Source organism: Oncorhynchus kisutch, unplaced genomic scaffold (assembly GCF_002021735.2).
Source record: "Oncorhynchus kisutch isolate 150728-3 unplaced genomic scaffold, Okis_V2 scaffold1136, whole genome shotgun sequence".
Lineage (NCBI taxonomy): Eukaryota > Metazoa > Chordata > Actinopteri > Salmoniformes > Salmonidae > Oncorhynchus > Oncorhynchus kisutch.
This window is the reverse complement of record NW_022263081.1, coordinates 13,720-35,593: the sequence shown is the minus strand read 5'-3', so window position 1 is coordinate 35,593 and position 21,874 is coordinate 13,720. Positions and strand designations below refer to the sequence as shown.

The window sequence follows — 21,874 nt, the reverse complement described above, 5'->3', positions numbered from 1 at the left end:
CATTGTGGGTGGCCACTTCCGAGGCATTATGGGTGGCCGCTGGCATGGCACTGTGTCCAGTTGTTTCCACTACCGAGGCACCATGGCCAGTTGCTTCAGCTAAGGTATTTGGGCCAGTCGTGACACTTGCTGAGGCATTGTGGGTGACTGCTTCTGAGGCACGGGATCCGGTTGCTCCACCTAAGGTATTTGGGCCAGTCGTGATGCTTGCAGTGGCATTACGGGTGGCTGCTTCACCTGCCGAGGCACGGGATCCGGTAGCTTCACCTGCCGAGGCACGGGATCCGGTAGCTACCGCTGCATTGTCGCCAATTCCTTTTAAATGATTTTGGGGAATATATCTATAATTACCTTTGAAAGAAAAGAACGTTTCAAATTGTAAAATGCCATCATTTGAAGTTCTGCTATTTATACAGTGTTACTTTTACTGAATTATATGTGCAGAACAAAACACACCTTTAGGTGGAGGATAACAGGTTATCCCTCCAATTAGCAGGCAACAAATCCAAGAAATTCTAAATAAAAATATCCTAGTCAGTTAAATACCTTTAAAAACATGGAAGACAAGGGAATCAAACTAGAGCCATACAACTTACCTCAAAGACATTTCAAAACTCACAGCCATTTTTCTCATCAAATCCTCTCTATTCAGAACTAATGGTAGCCAGAAGCCTTACCAGAAGATCCCTGATATTGTATCTGATTGTCTTTTTTGCTGCGCCTTACAAAGGAATCCTAGACCCTTCTAATCTGGCTGGTTAATTAGGTACATCTGCAAGCCACTGAACATAATTTCCATTGGTCCAATTTCCCAATTGAGATTAGGTGCACTTGATTTCATTCAGCTGGTGTGCTTAAGGGTTTGCGCATTCATGGACAAAGCCAATGGTTTCAAAGAGTGAACTCTACCTACCCAGTGCACTGGGTGAGCTTAATCAAGTGCACCTTTATTTCATGCTAACTAAGATCCTGCCAGGGGCTTTTGCAGGTGCACCCTCAGTCGTCCGGTAGAAGTGTGTTGTGCAAAAATATATTTTAGATTTTTCAAAGTAGCCTCACTTTGCCTTGATGACAGCTTTGCACACTCTTGGCATTCTCTGAACCAGCTTCATCTGAAATGCTTTTTCAACAGTCTTGAAGGAGTTCGAACATGTGCTGAGCACTTGTTGGCTGCTTTTCCTTCACTCTATGGTCCAACTCATGCCAAACCATATCAATTGGGTTGAGGTCGGGTGATTGTGGAGGCCAGGTCATCTGATGCAGCCCTCCATCACTCTCCTTCTTGGCCAAATAGACCTTACACAGCCTGGCGATGTGTTGGGTCATTTGTCCTATTGAAAAACAAACGATAGTCCCACTAAGCGCAAACCAGATGGGATAGCGTATAGCTACAGAATAGTGTGGTAGCCATTGTACCTTGAATTCTAAATAAATCACAGACCATGTCACCAGCAAAGCACCCCCACACCATCACACCTAGTCCTCCATGCTTCATGGTGGGAACCAGACATGTGGAGATCATCCGTTCACCTACTCTGTGTCTCACAAAGAATGCATATACAATTTCATCCCGTGTCATGAGTCTTTGGCCAAACAGGCAGTCGACTACAGCAGGCAATTGTGCTAATTTGTGTCAATGTTTGTGAAATGAGATCCATGTGACACATTATGCTAGCTAAGCTTCCCTGCTAGTGCCTTGCCGGCTTCATCATTGGAACTTAAATGGATCCATTTAAGGTCTGAGTTCTCATACTATGTAGTTAGATGATTTCACCAACAATACTTGGTTTAGATAAATGGACTTGTTCTTATTTCGACATTATTTAACCAGTTAGGCCAGTTGAGAACAAGTTCTCATTTACAACTGCGACCTGGCCAAGATAAAGCAAAGCAGTGAGGCAAAAGCAACCACACAGATACACATGGGATAAACAAACGTACAGTCAATAATACAATAGAAAAATCTTTATACAGTGTATGCAAATGAAGTAAGGAAGTACGACAATAAATAGGCCAATAGTGACAAAGTAATTACAATTTAGCAATTTACACTGGAGTGATATATGTGCAGATGAGGATGTGCAAGTTGAAATACTGGTGTGCAAAAGACCAGATAAACAAAAACAAACATGGAGATGAGGTAGGTAGTTGGTTGGATGGGCTATTTACAGATGGGCTGTGTACAGCTGCAGCGATCGGTAAGCTGCTCTGACAGCCGATGCTTATAGTTAGTGAGGGAGACATAAGTCTCCAATTTCAGTGACTTTTGCAATTCGTTCCAGTCATTGGCAGCAGAGAACTGGAAGGAAAGGTGGCCAAAGGAGGTGTTGGTTTTGGGGCTGACCAGTGAAATATACCTGCTGGAGCGCGTGCTAGGGTTTGGTGTTGCTATGGTGACCAGTGAGTTGAGATAAGGCGGAGCTATACCTAGCAAAGACTTATAGATGACCTGGAGCCAGTGGGTTTGGCGACGAACATGTAGCGAGGACCAGCCAACAAGAGCATACAGGTAGCAGTGGTTGGTAGTATATGGGCCTTTGGTGACAAAACGGATGGCACTGTGATAGCAAATTGGATGCAGTCTGAGTGTTGGAGGCTATTTTGTAAATGACATCACTGAAGTCAAGGATCGGTAGGATAGTCAGTTTTACGAGGGTGTTTGGCAACATGAGTGAAGGAGGCTTTATTGACGTTCTGTTGTCTGTTTGGGAATATCTTTGTTTATTGATAGTTTAAACCGTTCCAGGCATTGTAAAGATCAAAGTACACTGAATCCACTTTTTAAGACGCTGTGGATCAATTAATGCACTTGCAGGAAGAATGAGCTATAGGTTAAAAATCTATTGACGCTCATGTGAATCAATATGGGAAACAACAACAAAAATCTATACATTTAAGCTAGAAATATCAGGTTTTTGCATGGGCTGCTTAATCCACTTTATCTGCCTGCCCATGTCGCCCTTCCGCATCTGGTGTACGGGGCCGAGCTACAGCTGAGTTTGTCAGACCATGTGACATAACTGAACTCCATCTTCTCACGAAAGCGTCTGTGGCGTCTGAACGGTTTGGCCTACAAACTATTATGACCGCTATGGAAAGGGGAGACTCATAAACATGGTTCCGTTTTGCTCTACGACCCCAACAAGTTTCACGTACTCATCTGAAGGTAACCCATACAAACTAATGGAAGTATGGAGGTAGTTGTGCCAACATACATAAAGGGTTAAATATGTGCCATCACCAAGATAATGGATAGACTACAAAACTTCTCCATTAATGAAAAGGTGTTATTCAATGTGTTTCTGTGGGCTATGGTAGCAAAGGCAAAATTCAATATTTTATCAAAACATTGCGATAAAATGTTGATAGCTAAAAGTGTCCCAAAGATTCATGCAGCTAATTGATCATGGTTGAACCTTTAAAACAATTCCTTAAAACTTCTTATGGACGAGGTCCCTGTGGCGGGATCAAATCAGCGGAAATTTTAGAGCGCAACCTATTGTTTTCGATAAAACTCAAACTTTCATTAAAACACACATACAAGGTATTGAATTAAAGCTACACTCGTTGTGAATCTAGCCACCAAGTCAGATTTGTAAAATGCTTTTCGGCGAAAGCATGAGAAGCTATTATCATGAGAAGCTACACCCCGAATACCAGACCGTCAACAAAACAACAGATTTTGCGGTAGCCGGCGCAGAAATAAAATATAAAACATACATTACCTTTGACGAGCTTCTTTCTTGGAACTCCTATATGTCACATAAACATCACAATTGGGTCTTTTTCCCGATTAAATCCGTCATTGTATACCCAAAATGTGATTTGCTGAAGACCGGTCTGATCCAGAAAAATGCCCCTTTACAAGACGCAACGTCACTTTTTAAAATTACAAAAGTTGCCTATATACTTTTACAAATCACTTCAAATTACTTTTCTAAACCAACTTTAGGTATTAATAAATGTTAATAATCTATTAAATTGATCACGGGGCGATCTGTATTCGATAGCAGCAAGTCTTGAAATCATACTCCATGTTTTCACTTTCATAACATCCTGTGGTGAGCCCCAAGAAAGGAAGAGCCTACACGTCACCAAACCAAGGATAAAGCAGCCCCAAAATGACAGCACTGGCGACATCGTGTGGAAGCTGTAGGCGTTTACAGGGGATCCCCATGTATTTTTTTCAGCCTTAGACAATACATTGACTGGCGGATGGATATTATTTTTGTGTTTTTTGTGAACAGTTTTTCGAAGGATTTTAACTCCTAAACACGTTATGTTACAGACACGATTTAACCAGTTTTAGAGACTTCAGAGTGTTTTCTATACACACACACTTATCATATGCATATACTATATTCCTGGCATGAGTAGCAGGACGCTGAAATGTAGCGCGATTTCTAACAAAAAGCTGCGAAAATTCGCACCCTCCTTAAGAGGTTTTATGTTCGCTTAGTACTCTCCCTAAGGCTCAGACTGAGGTTGATGAATAAGTCTGGACAGGCAGTTAACCCACTGTTCCTAGGCCGTCGTTGAAAATAAGAATTTGTTGTTGACTTACCTAGTTAAAGGTAAAATAAAAAAATAAAATTCAGCCGCAACAGCATTAATGAGGTCAGAAATTGATGTTGATTGATTAGGCCTGGCTCGCAGTCGGCGTTCCAATTCATCCCAAAGGTGTTTGATAGGGTTGAGGTCACGGCTCTTCGCAGGCCCATCAAATTATTCCACACCAAACTGTTTTTGTATGGACCTTGCGTTGTGCACAGGGGCATTGTCATGCTGAAACGGCAAAGGGCCTTCCCCCAAACTGTTGCCACAGTTGGAACCACAGAATTGTCTAGAATGTTACTGTACGCTATAGCGTTAAGATTTCCATTCACTGGAACAAAGCGGTCTTGCCCAAGCCACCAAAAACAGCCCCAGACCATTATTCCTCCACCAAACTTTAGTTGGCACTATGTAAATCCAAATCAAATCTAATTGTTTTGTCACATACACATGGTTAGCAGATGTTAATGCGAGTGTAGCGAAATGCTTGTGCTTCTAGTTCCGACAATGCAGTAATAACCAACAAGTAATCTAGTTGCTTCTGCGGCATTTGAGCAGGATGCCACACTTGCTGAGGAATGGGGGCCGGTTGCTTCTGCTGCTGAGACATGGCAGTCGGTTGTTTCTGCTGCATTCAAGCTGGACTCCACACTTGCAAAGGCATGGCGGTCGGTTGCATCTGCCGCCGAGTCTCAGTGGCCGGTTGCTTTTGTTGCTGGGGCATTTAAACCAGATGTCACACTTGTTGGGGAATAGGGGCCCGTTGATTCTGCTGCTGCGGCATTTGAGCCAGATGCCACAGTTGCTGGGGATTTGGAGCTTTATACCACACTCGCGGAGGTTGCTTAGGTTGCTTTTGCATCAGAGCTGGATGCCACACTTGCTGAGGCTTCTGTGGCATGCAACTGGTTGCTTCTGGTGCTGAGGCATGGCAGTCAGTTGCTTCTGCGGCATTTGAGCACGATGCCACACTTGCTGAGGAATGGGGGCCAGTTGCTTCTGCTGCTGGCTGAATTTGGGCTGGATGCCTCACTTGCTAAGGCTTCTGTTGCATGGCAGTTGGTTGCTTCAGCTGCTGAGGCACAGCAGCTGGTTGCTTCACCGAAGATATCTGCGCTAGCCACCACACTTGCTGAGACATTGTAGCTGGTTGCTTCTGCCGAGGCGTGCATGGGAGCCGGTTCCTTTTGTGTGCTGGGACACAAGAGACAGTTTAGTTTCTTTAACTAGGCAAGTCAGTTAAGAACAAATTCTTATTTACAGTGACCGGCTACTTGTAAAGCCCACCGGTCAAACCCTCCCCTAACCCGGACGACGCTGCCCTATGGGACTCCCGATCACAGCCATTTGTGATACAGCCCTGATTGAACCCGGGTCTGTAGCGACGCCTCTAGCGCTGCGATGCAGTGCCTTAGACCGCTGCACCACTCGGGAGGGGAGGCCTTCTTGCTGGGGCATAGGAGCCGATTCCTTTTGTTGCTTTAGAATAGGAGCTGGTGTCTTTTTATATCGATAAGTACCTAGGAACCAAGACAATTCAGCATAGTAAAATGCCATCATTTAATAAGTTATTGGCACTATAAAGTGTTATTTTAACTGAATTATTTTGTGCTATACAAACACACCTTTGGGTGGAGGATAGCAGGTTCTCTCTCCAATTAACAGGCAACAAATCCAAGAAATATTAAAAATGTTTTTTATCCTAGTCAGTTAAAACACAGCTACCTGTAAAACCTGGAAGAGAAGAGGAAACCAACCACAGCGCGTAGTGAACATGGCTGAGGTGCACCCATGACCAGCTCTGAAAACAGATTGCATAGCGGAGAAGGTACGGTGGGATTCGAAATGGTCGGTAATCTGTTTGCTGACTTGGCTTTCAAAGACCTTAGATAGGCAGGGTAGGATAGATTTAGGTCTGTAGCAATTTGGGTCTAGAGGATCGTGGACCAATTCAATGGTTTTATAGAGGGAAATCTAACTATCCATTGCCCTGGGTGAGCTTAATCAAGAGCACTTTTTAATGCAGGCTAATGAAGTTCCTGCCAGGGGCTTTTGCAGGTGCAACCTCAGTGGTCCGGTAGAAATGTGTTGTGCAAAAAGGTTGCACACACATTGAGATCGTGTCCAAAAATTCCATACTGTGACAAATTAAATGAAGTTGTCTGTTGACGTATGCTAGACAAGAGATTGTCCAAAAGCAAAGTGCAACTTCTTGTAGAAAATTCAATGCATATACAATTTCATTCATGTTCATGAGTCTGGCCAAACAGAGTCAACTACAACAGGCAAATATGTCTAGTCCAAAAGTCCTGGGTGACATCTTATGCTAGCTAAACTGTCATGTTAGTGCCTACCAGCTTCCTCTTTGGAACTTAATGGATCCATTTAAGGGCCTAATTCTCATACTACGCAGTTCGATTATTAATTGGTAAAGAAAAATGTGCATGTTTAAAGACAGTCTATACAGAATACATTTGTTAATTGATCGGTTAAACCGTGCCAGGCATTGTAGAAATCAAATACACCGAATCCATTCCATAGGAGCCTGTGGTACAATAAATGGACTAGGAGGAATGGGCTACAGGTGAAGAGTATTGAGGCAGTCAAAGAAAAAGGCCCATCAAAATCCAGTTGAAGCTAGAACATTTTTAATGGGCTGCGTCTCAATCCACTGCATCCGCCTGTCGCCCTTACGCATCTGCGGTGGACAGGGGCCGAGCTACGGTGGTGTTGGTCAGACACCCCAAAAATGCAGTCTCAAAAACATCTATAGCGTCAGAACGGTTTGGCCTACAAACTGACCATTATGGGAAATTGACTCCCGAACATAGTTACATTTCCCTCTATGACCCCACAATTGTAAGACAGGTAACCCATACAAACAGAAGTATGGAGGTAGATGTGCCAACAGGGGTTGAAGCATCCAAAATAACATTTGAGTCAACTAGATATGGAAGACTCCTAAACTGATTTGACCCTTTGCTATTTGTGGTATGGGCTATAGTATAAGGCCAAATGCAAGTTTGAAACTAAATGGTCACTCAATTCTAGTAGCTAAATGAGCCATGGTCTGACCATCTAAAAACCATTCCCTATATGTTAGCTTACTGAGGTTGAAGACAGTCTCACTGTATACAATGCATGCCTACATCTAAAGTATGAACATATGAAGAATGTCTGACAACTCACCCCTTGACAAATGTAGACCCAAGCTTTTATTTTGAACAACCAGTAGCAAAGGTAAAAGACTAGAAAACCAAAGAATTAACTGGGCAGTCATTTTTACTACAGACTGCACACCACCTGTTCTCAATTAGCAAGCAATGGACATGAGAACCATTATTTCACAGAGACATTTTTGAAAGTAGCACTGTTCATGTACTCCCTCACGCTAGAGTAGCAAGAGCACCAGATACTTCCTGGTCAAAACAAAAGCAGAAAGAAATGCAGTGTCAGCAACACAGAATGTTAAGTAACCAATGTCAAAAACAATTCTCACCATTAGCTTCTAGAGGATGAATCCATTACATTTTCCTGTTGAAAGATATATGGTTAGTACAAAGGACTTCAAATTCAGAGAGCAAAGTTCAGAGCAGGTTAAAGTGAACCATTACCTTGCAGAATCCTTCACTAGTGATGGATATACGCTTGGTGCACCAGTACGAACAAAACTGTCCTTGGGAGCATTTCCACTGTCAACAGGCATAGCGTCCCTAGGAGTGTAGCGGGTTAGGGAGAATACAGTCCTGCCATTCCCGTAGTGCGATTTGGAACTGTAGGAATAGATTGGGATGACACCCGACTGTTCAACGATGCTGGCCTGAGTGCTACTAGAGGCACCATCATCAGTGCTTTCGTAGTGATTCTGCTGAGACATTGGGGCCAGTTGCTTCTGGGGCATTTGAGCTACATGCCATAATTGCTGAGGCATGGGGGTCAGTTGGTGCTGTGGCATGGCAGTGTGTTGCTTCCGCTGCTGGGACATTTGAGCTGGATACCACACTTGCTGGGGTACGGCGGTCGGTTGCTCCTGCGGTAGAGGCGTTGAGGCCGGTTGCTTCTGCTGCTGGGGAAATTCAGCTGGATGCCATACTTGCTGATGCGTATGCGGCATGGCGGTCACCGCAGCGACTTGCTTCTGGACCATTTTAGCTGGATACCACACGTCGTGAGGCTGCTGGGGCATAGGGGCCGGTTGCTTCTGTGCCCGATGCCACACTTGCTGAAGCATGGCAGCCGGTTGATTATGCTGCTGGGGCACTTGAGCGGATTGCCACAGTTGTGGTGGATTGGCGGTCAGTTCGTTCTGCGGTAGATGCATAGTGAATGGTTGCTTCTGCTCCTGGAGAAATTGATCTGGATGCCACAATTGCTGAGGTGGCTGGGGCATGGCGGTCGGTTCAATTTGCTGCTGAGGTTCAGTAGCTGGTTGCTTTTGCTGCTGAGGCATTTGAGCTGGATGCCATACTTGCGGGGGCATGGTGGCCTGTTGCTTCTGTGGTTGAGGCATTGGGGCCAGTTGTTTCTGCTGCTGGGGCATTTGAGCTGGATGCCACTCTTGCTGGGGCATGGCGGTCGGTTGCTTCTGTGGTAGAGGCATGGAGGCCAGATGCTTCTGGGGCATTTGAGCTGGATACCTCACTTGCTGGGGTATGGTGGCCAGTTCCTGTTGCTGCTGGGGAATGTGCATTGGATGCCACACTTGCTGAGGTATCTGGGGCATGGCGGTCGGTTCAATTTGCTGCTGAGGTTCAGCGGCCGGTTGCTTCTGCAGCTGGGGCTTTTGAGCTGGATACCATGCTTGCTGGGGCATGGTGGCCGGTTCTTTCTGCTGCTGAGGTTCAGCAGCCGGTTGCTTCTGCAGCTGGGGCTTTTGAGCTGGATACCATGCTTGCTGGGGCATGGTGGCCGGTTCTTTCTGCTGCTGAGGTTCAGCAGCCGGTTGCTTCTGCAGCTGGGGCTTTTGAGCTGGAGACACCATTTGCTGGGCCAAGGCGGTCGGTTGCTTCTGCTGCTGGGGTTCAGTGGTTGGTTGGTTCTGGGGCATTTTAGCTGGATACCACACTTGCTGAGGTTGCTGGTGTATGGCGGTCAGTTCCTTCTGCGGTAAAAGCATGAGGGCTGGTTGCTTCTGGGGAAATTGAGCTGGATGCCACTCTTGGGGCATGGTGGTCAGTTCCTTCTGCTGCTGAGTTGCAGCTGCTTGTTGCTTCTGGACCATTTTAGCTGGATACCACACGTCATGAGGCTGCTGGGGAATGGGGGCCAGTTGCCACAATTGCTGAAGCTTGGCAGCCGGTTGCTTATGCTGCTGGGGAATTTGAGCGGATTGCCACAGTTGTGGTGGAATGGCGGTCAGTTCCTTCTGCAGTTGACGCATTTGGACGGGTTGCTCCTGGGGAAATTTGGCTGGATGCCACTGAGGTTCAGCGGTTGGTTGCTTCTGGGGCATTTGAGCTGGATACCACACTTGCTGAGGTTGCTGGGGCATGGCGGTCAGTTATATCTGCTCCTGAGGATCAGCGGCCAGTTGCTTCTGGGTCTTAGCTGGATACCACACTTGCTGGGGCATGGCAGTCAGTTGCTTCAGCAGCATTTGAGCTGGATGCAACACTTGCTGAGGTTGCTGGGTTATGGAGGCCGGTTCCTTCTGCTGCCGAGGTTCAGTAGCCGGTTGCTTTTGCTGCTGGGGCAATTGAGCTGGATGCCACAGTTGCTGGTGCACGGTGGCCGGTTGCTTCTGCTGCATTTGAGCTGGATACCATGCTTTCTGACCCATAGCTGTTGGTTGTTTCTGCGGTATAGGCATTGGAGCCGGTTGCTTCTGGGGCATGGTGGTCAGTTCCGTCTGCTGCTGAGGACCAGTAGCAGGTTGCTTTTGCTGCTGAGGAATTTGAACTGGATACCACACTTGCTGAGGTAGCTGGGGTATGGAGGCGTGTTCCTTCTGATGCTGAAGTTCAGTAACTGGTTGCTTCTGGGGCATTTGAGTTGGATACCACATTTTCTGAGGTGCCTGGGGCATGGGGGCCAGTTGCTTTTGCAGAATGGCTGCCAGATGTTTCTGTTGCTCTTCGGTCAGCTGCGCTTGCAATTGAGCTGTTGGAGAGTTGTAATTACCATATCCTTTAGACCTAAGTGGGCCTGTATAGAGCCATGCTGCATCAGAACCTGGTGCAGGATACCCATCACCTAGGTTAGATAAAGAAAAAGTAAAATGCCAGCCTTTGAAGTTATTGGTACCACAACTGTTACTTGAAATGAATGTGTAGAAACTCACTTGATGTAGAACAGGTTATCCCGCCAATTAGCAGGCAACAAAGCCAAGAAACTCTTTAAAAAAAAAGAAAAAAGTCTGTTATAAACACAGCTACCTGTAACACCTGAAGGACAAGGGAAACAAACTAGAGCAATACTTTTAAAAACCTACCTGAAAGCGATTCCAATCATCACGGCCATTTTGCACCTCAAAAGCTCCCCAGTATTCAGAACTAATGGCTGGTATAAGCCCTAGCATAATATCCCTTATGCTGTATCTGCAGGCTTTTTTGGTTGCTCCTTTTAAACAAATCCCAGACCCTTCTAATGTCATTGGCTAATTAAGGACAGCTGTAAGGCCCTGAACTACATTTGATTCCTAATTCCAAATTGACCCCTAAAACCTACACCCTGGCCTAAACTTCTGTGCATCAGAAATTATTGAATAGGTATAAGCAATATGGCAACAATTGCATCCAGCCTATCAGAATGCAAGGTGATGCAATTACCATATTGCTATAACCTATCTGATTGTTTCAAATGCCCATAAGTGACTAAGTGGTAGGTGTAGGGGCTAGGGGTTGATTTGGAATTCAGGATATTTACTCAGGTGTGGTTGATTCTCTAATTGAGTTCCTGACAGGTTCCTGACAGGTTTGACCGCCCTTACTCTAAAGCATGCTTCAAACTCATTACACGGAGGGCCGAGTGTCTGTGGGATTTTGCTTTTTCCTTGTACTTGATTGCTGAATTAAGGCCGCTAATTACTCCCCTCACCTACGGTAGTTGTCTAGGTCTTAAACAAAAACCTATAGACACTAGGCCCTCCATGGAATGAGTTTGACACCCCTGCTCTAAAGTAGGAAACACATTTTGTCTTGGCACTTCATTGATCGGTTTAAATTATTGCTTGTACAAAATTTACTTGGTTCATTTGAAGATTAGAGGCTAAATGAGCAGTTAGGCACCATTATTTTACACATGCCTTCTTTTAAACCGTGTGTTTCATTCAGCATAGTAACAGTAGTACATCTTGGACAAATTCTGAATTCAGACAGATGCCAATTAAACACTCACATTATGCAAACACTGCACACATATGCTTTGATGAGCTGAGTCTTTAATTTTTCAGAGGCAAACATATAGTAGGGCTCGTTTGAGTGGTAAGGCTAAAGCTGACTGTAGACCAAAGTCAAGAAGTAAAGTCAGGAGAGGTGCATCTGCGACAACCGAAATTCGGATACTGTCTTTTTCCAACAGCAAGGCTCAGATCACCATAGCAGTGTTGCCATTGTTTATAAAAGGTTTCCTTTATAATATCAAAAAAACATGTCTCCAACACCCACTCACAAACTGAAATAACTTATGTTACATTATACAATAAATGAGAGAGAGCCTCAATCAAATTGGTTCCTGTTTCAGTCATGTTCTTGTTCGCGTGGGTTAAACAAAAACAATAATGATTGGGTGACAATGGAGCCCCCACATGACAGGTGATGGCTGCAGGATGAAGTTGGTGAAGAGCAATTGCAGAAACTTGGAGATTCTGCAGATTTTCGTAAAGTTCATGCAGTCGACATATAGACTCACGTGGTAAATGTTTTATCCCCAGAACGCAAAACACTTTGAAAGGCGGTGACCAACAATTGTCACCTACTTGACAATAGTGATCAGCTCGAAGGTGCCCACTATCTCCATAAAATGTCTCCCTCATGTGGATGAAATAAAACACAAGACAACAACCCATCTCCTCATCCTCTGACCGTCTACCCTCCTTTGTGGAAGCTTTTTTTCCAATGTTGTCTCAACTTTGATTGCAGTACACATCCACAAACACATAAACTCGAATGCAACTGTTTAGATAGCTATGCATATATCTCCAGTCCCCTTAAATCTGCCAAAGTGTTTTCCCTATTCCGACTGATGTTTCCGCTTGCATTCCATCTCTGATAATTATACTTGATTCAAAGTCTGTGCCTTGAAAATTCCAATGTCCTTTTCTTCTCCTGTTTCTTTCAGCACAGCAGGCAGACAATCTGTTCTTTATTCTGGTCTTTTATATTCACCCCGAGTGCTCCAATCCTTCTGTACTTTATTGTACGGCCCTTAATGTCTAGAAATCTGCACTAACTCCCCTCTTCCACTGCTGTAGGCTGGCCTACTGTAACTGGAAGGCAAATGCATGTCACTTAAATCAGACCGGGTTCAAATACTATTTAAAATATTTCTATTAATTTCACATACATTCAAAGTAAGTATTCTGATCTTTTATTTGAAAAGATAAGTAGTTAAATGTTATGTATTTGGAAATACACTTGGAAAGTGTTTGAAAAACTCCAAATCACACACTATTTTACACTCCAATGTATTAAATAAGTATTTGAAAATACTGTCAAATAATACAATTTGTATTATAACCCAGATATTATAACTCAGATACTGAAATACACATGTTTTTGAATACAGGTCTGCACTTAAATGTAGCATTTGCATGAAAATACACAGATATATATTGTATTATACTGCATCACATTCCATTGTATTTGTTGTTTCTTTGCGATTGCATTTGAAATCCTCAACTGTCATTTTTTCTGAAGACAGATTCCAATTCTTCTTTCTCTGTTAGACCCTCCAGGCCCTATTAGTCTACTGAGTTCAGTCAGTTGCAATTGTAACCATCAGATCCAACATCTCAGTGGTGAGTAGCCACTGAGCTGTTGTCAACTTGCAGATGGCAGTCCTCACATAAAGACACACCATGCCCACCAGAGCACACACATAGCCTACATCAGATTCAGGCAGAAATCAATACTGACTCCAAAACAGACACAATTATTATTTACATTCATTTATTTGTTTGTTTTACAACTCAGTTTTAGGATCAGGTACTAGTGCCTGCTTCACCTCCTAAATTTAAGAAAAAAGAAAAAAGCCTGTGGCGAATTTGCCAATCTTGGTGTTCTCTGGCAAATGCCAAACATCCTGCACGGTGTTGGGATGTAAGCACAACCCCCACCTGTGGACATCGGGCCCTCATACCACCCTCATGGAGTCTGTTTCTGACCGTTTGAGCAGACACATGCACATTTGTGGCCTGCTGGAGGTCATTTTGCAGGGCTCTGGCAGTGCTCCTCCTTGCACAAAGGCGGAGGTAGCGGTCCTGCTGCTGGGTTGTTGCCCTCCTACGGCCTCCTCCACGTCTCCTGATGTACTGGCCTGTTTCCTGGTAGCGCCTCCACGCTCCGGACACTACGCTGACAGACACAGCAAACCTTCTTGCCACAGCTCGCATTAATGTGCCATCCTGGATGAGCTGCACTACCTGAGCCACTTGTGTGGGTTGTAGACTCCGTCTCATGCTACCACTAGAGTGAAAGCACCGCCAGCATTCAAAAGTGATGAAAACATCAGCCAGGAAGCATAGGAACTGAGAAGTGGTCTGTGGTCCCCACCTGCAGAACCACTCCTTTATTGGGGGTGTCTTGCTAATTGCCTATAATTTCCACCTGTTGTCTATTCTATTTGCACAACAGAATGTGAAATTTATTGTCAATCAGTGTTGATTCCTAAGTGGACAGTTTGATTTCACAGAAGTGTGATTGACTTGGAGTTACATTGTGTTGTTTAAGTGTTCCCTTTATTTTTTTGAGCAGTGTGTATACAGTGGGGCAAAAAAGTATTTAGTCAGCCATCAATTGTGCAAGTTCTCCCACTTAAAAAGATGAGAGAGGTCTGTACTTTTCATCATAGGTACACTTCAACTACGACAGACAAAATGAGAAACAAAATCTAGAAAATCACATTGTAGGATTTTGAATGAATTTATTTGCAAATTGTGGTGGAAAATAAGTATGCAGACAGCATTGGCTATAAATTATCGTTCAGTTTGGTCTCCTAAACAAAGCTCTTATCTCGTTCTTGGTACAAAATGGTACCAAGACATTACCTCACACAATTGATATATATCAATTGTCATTTTAGACACTCCCATCCCAAATACAACCCATTCTGGACAAGCTCATGGAGAGGAGAGTGAGTAAGGGCAACGAGAGAGGGAACATAGAATGGTTCCAGACACTACCATCCTCCTCTCCCCGATGGGAAAAGTAGGGAGTGACTGGCACACAGACATTGTGGAGCCAAGGGATAATTGGTTCCCCCTCAATCATCCCTACGCATGGTTTAAAATATATGTTTACACATGACGACAAGCTTGACCTCTCCCCTCTCTGCGGCCCAAGTAACTGAACCCAGGACAGAGAAAGTATAACTGCAAATGGCCACAACAAGATACATTCTAAATGAGAAGTAACTCACAAGAATATAATGAAAATAAAACATCTTATCTATGTTACCCAACTAATTCTGATTCATCCCCAACAAATGTTCTGAGGTTGGTTCTCCATAGTGACAGGACAAAGGAATTTCTCTGTGGCCTGAGATTTACCAGGGGCGTGAGGGGCAATAAAAAAAAACACGTCTTCAGACCCACAGATCTCTCCTCTGTTGTGGTTGAGAGATAATCTGTAGGGTTGTGGTCTCCTGTATCCTGACGTGATCAAGACAGTCATGACACTGCTTTCCCAGGAACAGGCCCAGATCCCCGTGATTTGTGTGAAGAGAAGGTAGAGAAAAAGGGGCCAGAGACTGGACTGCCTTCTGAGAATTAGTAGGCGATCGAATAAACCCCCACATCCACATTGCAAACGTGCAATCTTTGGAAAATTAAATACATGACCTACGCGGAAGATTAATTCAAAACTGTAATATCTTATGCTTCACAGAGTCGTGGCTGATTGACGACATTATCAACATACAGCTGGCTATCCTCCAGGATAGAACAGCGGCGTATGGTAAGACAAGGTGCGGTGGACTATGTATTTTTGTAAATAACAGCTGGTGCACGATATCTAAGGAATTCTCAAGCTATTGCCAGCTTGAGGTAGAATATCTCATGATAAGCTGTAGACCACACTATCTACCTAGAGAGTTTTCATCTGTATTTTTTGTAGCTGTCTACATACCACCACAGACTGAGGCTGGCACTAAGACCGCATTGAATGAACTGTATTCTGCCATAAGCAAACAGGAAAACGCTCACCGGGAGACGGTGCTCCTAGTAGCCGGGGACTTGAATGTATGGAAACTTAAATACATCTTACCAAATTTCTAATCAGCATGTCAAATGTGCAACCAGAGGGGGAAAAAAACTCTGGACCACCTTTACTCTACACACAGAGACGCACACAAAGCTCTCCCTCACCCTCCATTTGGCAAATCTTACCATAATTTAATCTTCCCGATTCCTGCTTACAAGCAATAATTTAAGCAGGAAACACCAGTGACTTGATCAATAAAAAAGTGGTCAGATGAAGCAGCAGCTAAGCTGCAGGACTGTTTTGCTAGCACAGACTGGAATATATTCTGGGATTCCTCCGATGACATTGAGGAGTACACCACACCAGTCATTGGCTTCATCAGTAAGTGCATCAATGACGTCGTCCCCACAGTGACCGTACGTACATACCCCAAACAAAAGCCATGGATTACAGGCAACATTTGCACTGAGCTAAAGGCTAGAGGTGCGGCTTTCAAGGAGCGGGACGCTAACCCGGAAGCTTATAAGAAATCCCGCTATGCCCTCTGATGAACAATCAAACAAGCAATACAGGACTAAGATTGATCGTACTACACCGGCTCTGACACTCGTCGGATGTGGCAGGGCTTGCGAACCTTTACAGACTACAAAGGGAAGCACAGAAGAGAGCTGCCCAGTGACACGAGCCACCAGACGAGCTAAACTACTTCTATGCTCGCTTCAAGGCAAATAACACTAAAGCATGCATGAAAGCAAAAGCTGATCAGGAAGACTGTGTGATCACGCTCTCCGCAGCCGATGTGAGTAAGACCTTTAAAGAGGTCAACATTCACAAGACCGCTAGGCTTGACAGATTACCAGGACGTGTACTGCGAGCAGGTGCCGACCAACTGGCAAGTGTCTTCACTGACATTTTTAACCTCTCCCTGTCCGAGTCTGTAATACCAACATGTTTTAAGCAGACCACCATAGTCACTGTGCTCAAGAACACTAAGGTAACCTGCCAAAATGACTACCGACCCGTACCACTCACGTCTGTAGCTATGAAGTGCTTTGAAAGGCAGGTCATGGCTCACATCAACACCATTATCCCAGCAACCCTAGACCCACCCCAATTTGCATACCGCCCTAACAGATCCACATATGATGCAATTTATTGCACTCCACACCGATATTTTTTGACTAGAGCTCAGCATTCAACATCATAGTGCCCTCAAAGCTCATCAATAAGCTAAGGACCCTGGGAGTAAACAACTCCCTCTGCAACTGGATCCTGGACTTCCTGACGGGACGCCCCAAGGTGGTAAGATTAGGGAATAACACATTCGCCACACTGATCCCCAACACAGGGGCCCCTCAGGGGTGGGTGCTCAGTCCCTTCCTGTACTCCCTGTTCACTTATGACTGCACGGCCAGGCACGACTCAAACACCATCATTAAGTTTGTCGACGACACAACAGTGGTAGGCCTGACCACCGACAACAACGAGACAGCCTATAGGGAGGAGGTCAGAGACCTGGCCGTGTGGTGCAAGGACAACAACCATTCCCTCAACGTGATCAAGACAAAGGAGTTGATTGTGGACTACAGGAAAGAGAGGACCGAGCATTCCCCCATTCTCATCGACGGGGCTGTAGTGGAGCAGGTTGAGAGCTTCAAGTTCCTTGGTGTCCACATCACCAACAAGCTAACATGGTCCAAGCACACCAAGACAGTCGTGAAGCGGGCACGACAAAACCTATTCCACCTCAGGAGACTGAAAAGATTTGGCATGGGTCTTCATATTCTCTAAAGGTTCTACAGCTGCACCATCGAGAGTGGTTGCATCTCTGCCCGGTATGGTAACTGCTCAGCCTCCGACCGCAAGGCACTACAGAGGGTAGCGTGAACGGCCTAGTACATCACTGGGGCCAAGCTTCCTGCCATCCAGGACCTCTTTCCTAGGCCGTGTCAGAGGAAGGCCCTAAAAATTGTCAAAGACTCCAGCCACCCTAGTCATAGACTGTTTTCTCTGCTACCGCAAGGCAAGCGGTACCAGAGCACCAAGTCTAGGTCCAAGAGGCTTCTAAACAGCTTCTACCCCCAAGCCATAAGACTCCTGAACATCTAGTCAAACAGCTAATCAGACTATTTGCATCCCCCCTTTACACCGCTGCTACTCTCTGTGGTTATCATCTATGCATAGTCACTTTAATAACTCCACCTACATATTACCTCAACTAAACGGTGCAGCTGCACATTGACTCTGTACCACCATGTATATAGTCTCGCTATTGTTAATTTACTGCTGCTTTTTAATTACTTGTTACTTTTATTTCTTATTCTTAGTCATATTTGTTTTTAAACTGCATTGTTGCTTAGGTTCTCGTAAGTAAGCATTTCACCGTAAGGACCTGTTGCATTCGGTGCAGTTGACTAATACAATTTGATGCCTACATATAACTACATCTAAAGTATGAACATACCGTATGAATAAGGTCTGACATTTCCCCACTGGACATTGACCATGTTAACATGAGCACAGCAGTCTGGATTGTAGCTCATATCCCACATAAGGTCTTATTCGGGATGAGCTCTTTACATGCACTTTTAATATCCCGCTCATGAGTATCCCTGTATCCATGAATAAACAGAATATTCCTCATTTAATTGTATGGGTTAAATGGAATAGTAACTGAAATATGGACACTGACGGCAGGACTATAACCTCACATGTAATAAACTCAGCAAAAAAAAGAAACGTCCCTTTTTCAGGACCCTGTCTTTCAAAGATCATTTGTAAAAATCCAAATAACTTCACAGATCTTCATTGTAAAGGGTTTAAACACATGCTTGTTCAATGAACCATAAACAATTAATGAACATGCACCTCTTGAACGGTCGTTAAGACACTAACAGCTTACAGACAGTAGGCAAATAAGGTCACAGTTATGAAAACTTAGGACACTAAAAGAGGCCTTTCTACTGACTCTGAAAAACACCATGCCCAGGGTCCCTGGTCATCTGGATGAATGTGCCTTAGGCCTGCTGCAAGGAGGCATGAGGACTGCAGATGGGGTCAGGGTGATAAATTGCCATGTCCGTACTGTGAGACGCCTAAGACCGCACAACATGGAGACAGGACAGACAGCTGATCGTCACAGGATCGGCACATCTGAAGATCACACCTGCGGGATAGGTACAGGATGGCAAAAACTGCAGAGTTACACAGCTACTTGCCACAGCTACTTGCCCAAGCCTCCCCAGCTTCTTCTTCACCCAAATCCAGATAGCAGATGTTCTGAAAGAGCTGCAAAACCTGGACCCGTACAAATCAGCTGGCCTAGACAATCTGGACCCTCTAAAATTATCCGCCGCCCTTGTTGCAACCTCTATTACCAGTCTGTTCAACCTCTCTTCATATCATCCGAGATCCCTTAAGATTGGAAAGCTGCCGCGGTCATCCCGCTCTTCAAAGGGGGTGACACTCTAGACCCAAGTTATAGACCTATATCCATCCAGCCCTGCCTTTCTAAAGACTTCGAAAGCCAAGTTAATAAACAGATCACTGACCATTTTGGATCCCACCCTACCTTCTCCGCTGTGCAATCCGGTTTCCGAGCTGGTCACAGGTGCACCTCAGCCAAGGTACTAAACGATATCAAAAATCAAATCAAATCAAATTTTATTTGTCACATACACATGGTTAGCAGATGTTAATGCGAGTGTAGCGAAATGCTTGTGCTTCTAGTTCCGACAATGCAGTAATAACCAACGAGTAATCTAGCTAACAATTCCAAAACTACTACCTTATACACATAACTGTAAAGGGATAAAGAATATGTACATAAAGATATATGAATGAGTGATGGTACAGAGCGGCATAGGCAAGATGCAGTAGATGGTATCGAGTACAGTATATACATATGACATGAGTATGTAAACAAAGTGGCATAGTTTAAAGTGGCTAGTGATACTGTGGGAGCAAGATGTACATATAGGGAGAAACATAATACTCTACCCAAGAGAAAGATACACTTAGAGTGCATTTGCCATTCTGGTAAAATGCATTGTCTATTGTATAGGACAGGAAGCCAAAGTAAGGCCATGAGAGCAAAGGACAGCTGGACATACCAAGGTCAGAGGGACATACAAAGGAGGGGGTCAGCCAAATGACCAACTGATGGACTATAGACATAGGGCATATAATTTTAGGACATGAAGGGAAGAGACACATAGTCTACTAGTCCTAATAAGGACAAGCCAAATATAAGGGGCCCATAGGATAAGATGGGCATGTATTATTTTTGGGACATGAAGAGGTCCTGTCACCATTATAACTTGACTGAAAGCAGATATGGGCGTTATTGGGCGTGAACAAGCAGGAAACACAGCTTGAAAGATAATGGTGGCAGATGGACTGAGGGAAGTAACTTAATTTGCATGTGGGATGGACTCATATGTTGTATGTGTATAAATCAGAGCCAGTGCTCTGGAAAAGTGTGTGTTCCGCGGACCATCTAGGCTTCTGATATGTCTGTATTAAAAGCCTATATTGAATTCACAAGTTCTTGTAGGTGTTATATTTTGTAACGATCCTCCACGACACTACCGCCATCGAGAAAAGACAGTACTGTGCAGCCGTCTTCATCGACCTGGCCAAGGCTTTCGACTCTGTCAATCACCGTATCCTTATCGGCAGACTCAACAGCCTTGGTTTCTCAAATGACTGCCTCGCCTGGTTCACCAACTACTTCTCAGACAAAGTGTGTTGACAAAGTGTGTCAAATCAGTGTGTCAAATCGGAGGGCCTGTTGTCCGGACCTCTGGCAGTCTCTATGGGGGTACCACAGGGTTCAATTCTCGGGCCGACTCTTTTCTCTGTATATATCAACAATGTCGCTCTTGCTGCGGGTGATTCCCTGATCCACCTCTACGCAGAAAACACCATTCTGTATACATCTCACCCTTCTTTGGAAACTGTGTTAACTAACCTCCAAACGAGCTTCAATGCCATACAACACTCTTTCCATGGCCTCCAACTGCTCTTAAATGCTAGTAAAACCAAATGAATGCTTTTCAACCGATCGTTGCCCGCACCCGCCACTCACGCCGCCAAACATACCCTCGTAAAACTGACTATACTACCGATCCTCGACTTCGGCGATGTCATTTACAAAATAGCTTCCAATACTCTACTCAGCAAACTAGATGCAGTCTATCACAGTGCCATCCGTTTTGTCACTAAAGCCCCTTATACCACCCACCACTGCGACCTGTATGCTCTAGTCGGCTGGCCCCCGCTACACATTCGTCGCCAGACCCTCTGGCTCTATGCTCCGCCTTATCTCAGCTCAACGGTCACGATAACAACACCCACTCGTAGCACAAGTTCCAGCAGGTATATCTCACTGATCATCCCCAAAGCCAACACCTCATTTGGCCGCCTTTCCTTCCAGTTCTCTGCTGCCGATGACTGGAACGAATTGCAAAAATCACTGAAGATGGAGACTTATATTTCCCTCACTAACTTTAAACATCAGCTATCTTAGCAGCTAACCGATCGCTGCAGGTGTACATAGCCCATATCTACCTACCGCATCCCCATATTGTTTTTATTTCATTTTTTGCACACCAGTATTTCTACTTTCACATCATCATCTGCTCATCTATCACTCCAGTGTTAATGTGCTGAACTGTAATTACTTCGCTACTATGGCCTATTTAATGCCTTACCTCCCCATGCCATTTGCACACACTGTATATAGACTTTCTTTTTTTCTATTGTGTTATTGACTGTACGCTTGTTTGTTCCATGTGTAACTCTGTTGTTTGTGTCGCACTGCTTTGCTTTATCTTGGCCAGGTCGCAGTTGTAAATGAGAACTTGTTCTCAACTAGCTTACCAGGTTAAATAAAGGTGAAGTACATTTTTTTTTTATCAACACCAGGAACGCACAATCCCTCCATCAGTCCTCAGACTGTC

General features: G+C 44.6%; 1 protein-coding gene across 3 annotated transcripts; it reads right to left on the bottom strand.

Annotated features, from left to right (window-relative positions):
- Nucleotides 1-7,743: 7,743 nt before the first annotated feature.
- Nucleotides 7,744-11,118, bottom strand: LOC116364970 (mediator of RNA polymerase II transcription subunit 15-like). Of its 3 annotated transcripts, XM_031817741.1 has the most exons (6): nt 10,985-11,118; nt 10,835-10,887; nt 9,095-10,746; nt 8,169-9,004; nt 8,054-8,088; nt 7,744-7,973 (listed from the first exon to the last, which is right to left on the bottom strand). In XM_031817741.1, exons 3-5 carry the CDS (start codon nt 10,043-10,045, stop codon nt 8,079-8,081), a joined length of 1,797 nt encoding a protein of 598 aa, XP_031673601.1. In that variant the 5' UTR covers nt 10,046-10,746; nt 10,835-10,887; nt 10,985-11,118; the 3' UTR covers nt 7,744-7,973; nt 8,054-8,078. The 3 variants fall into 3 exon arrangements, with proteins under 3 accessions (XP_031673601.1, XP_031673600.1, XP_031673599.1); XM_031817740.1 differs by having other exon boundaries at nt 8,169-10,779; XM_031817739.1 differs by having other exon boundaries at nt 8,169-10,746.
- Nucleotides 11,119-21,874: the final 10,756 nt, after the last annotated feature.

Coding starts and splice junctions, on each gene's coding strand:
- LOC116364970 (XM_031817740.1), bottom strand. CDS start 10,045: ATGCCCCAGCAACCTCAGCAAGTGTGGTATCCAGCTCAAATGCCCCAG.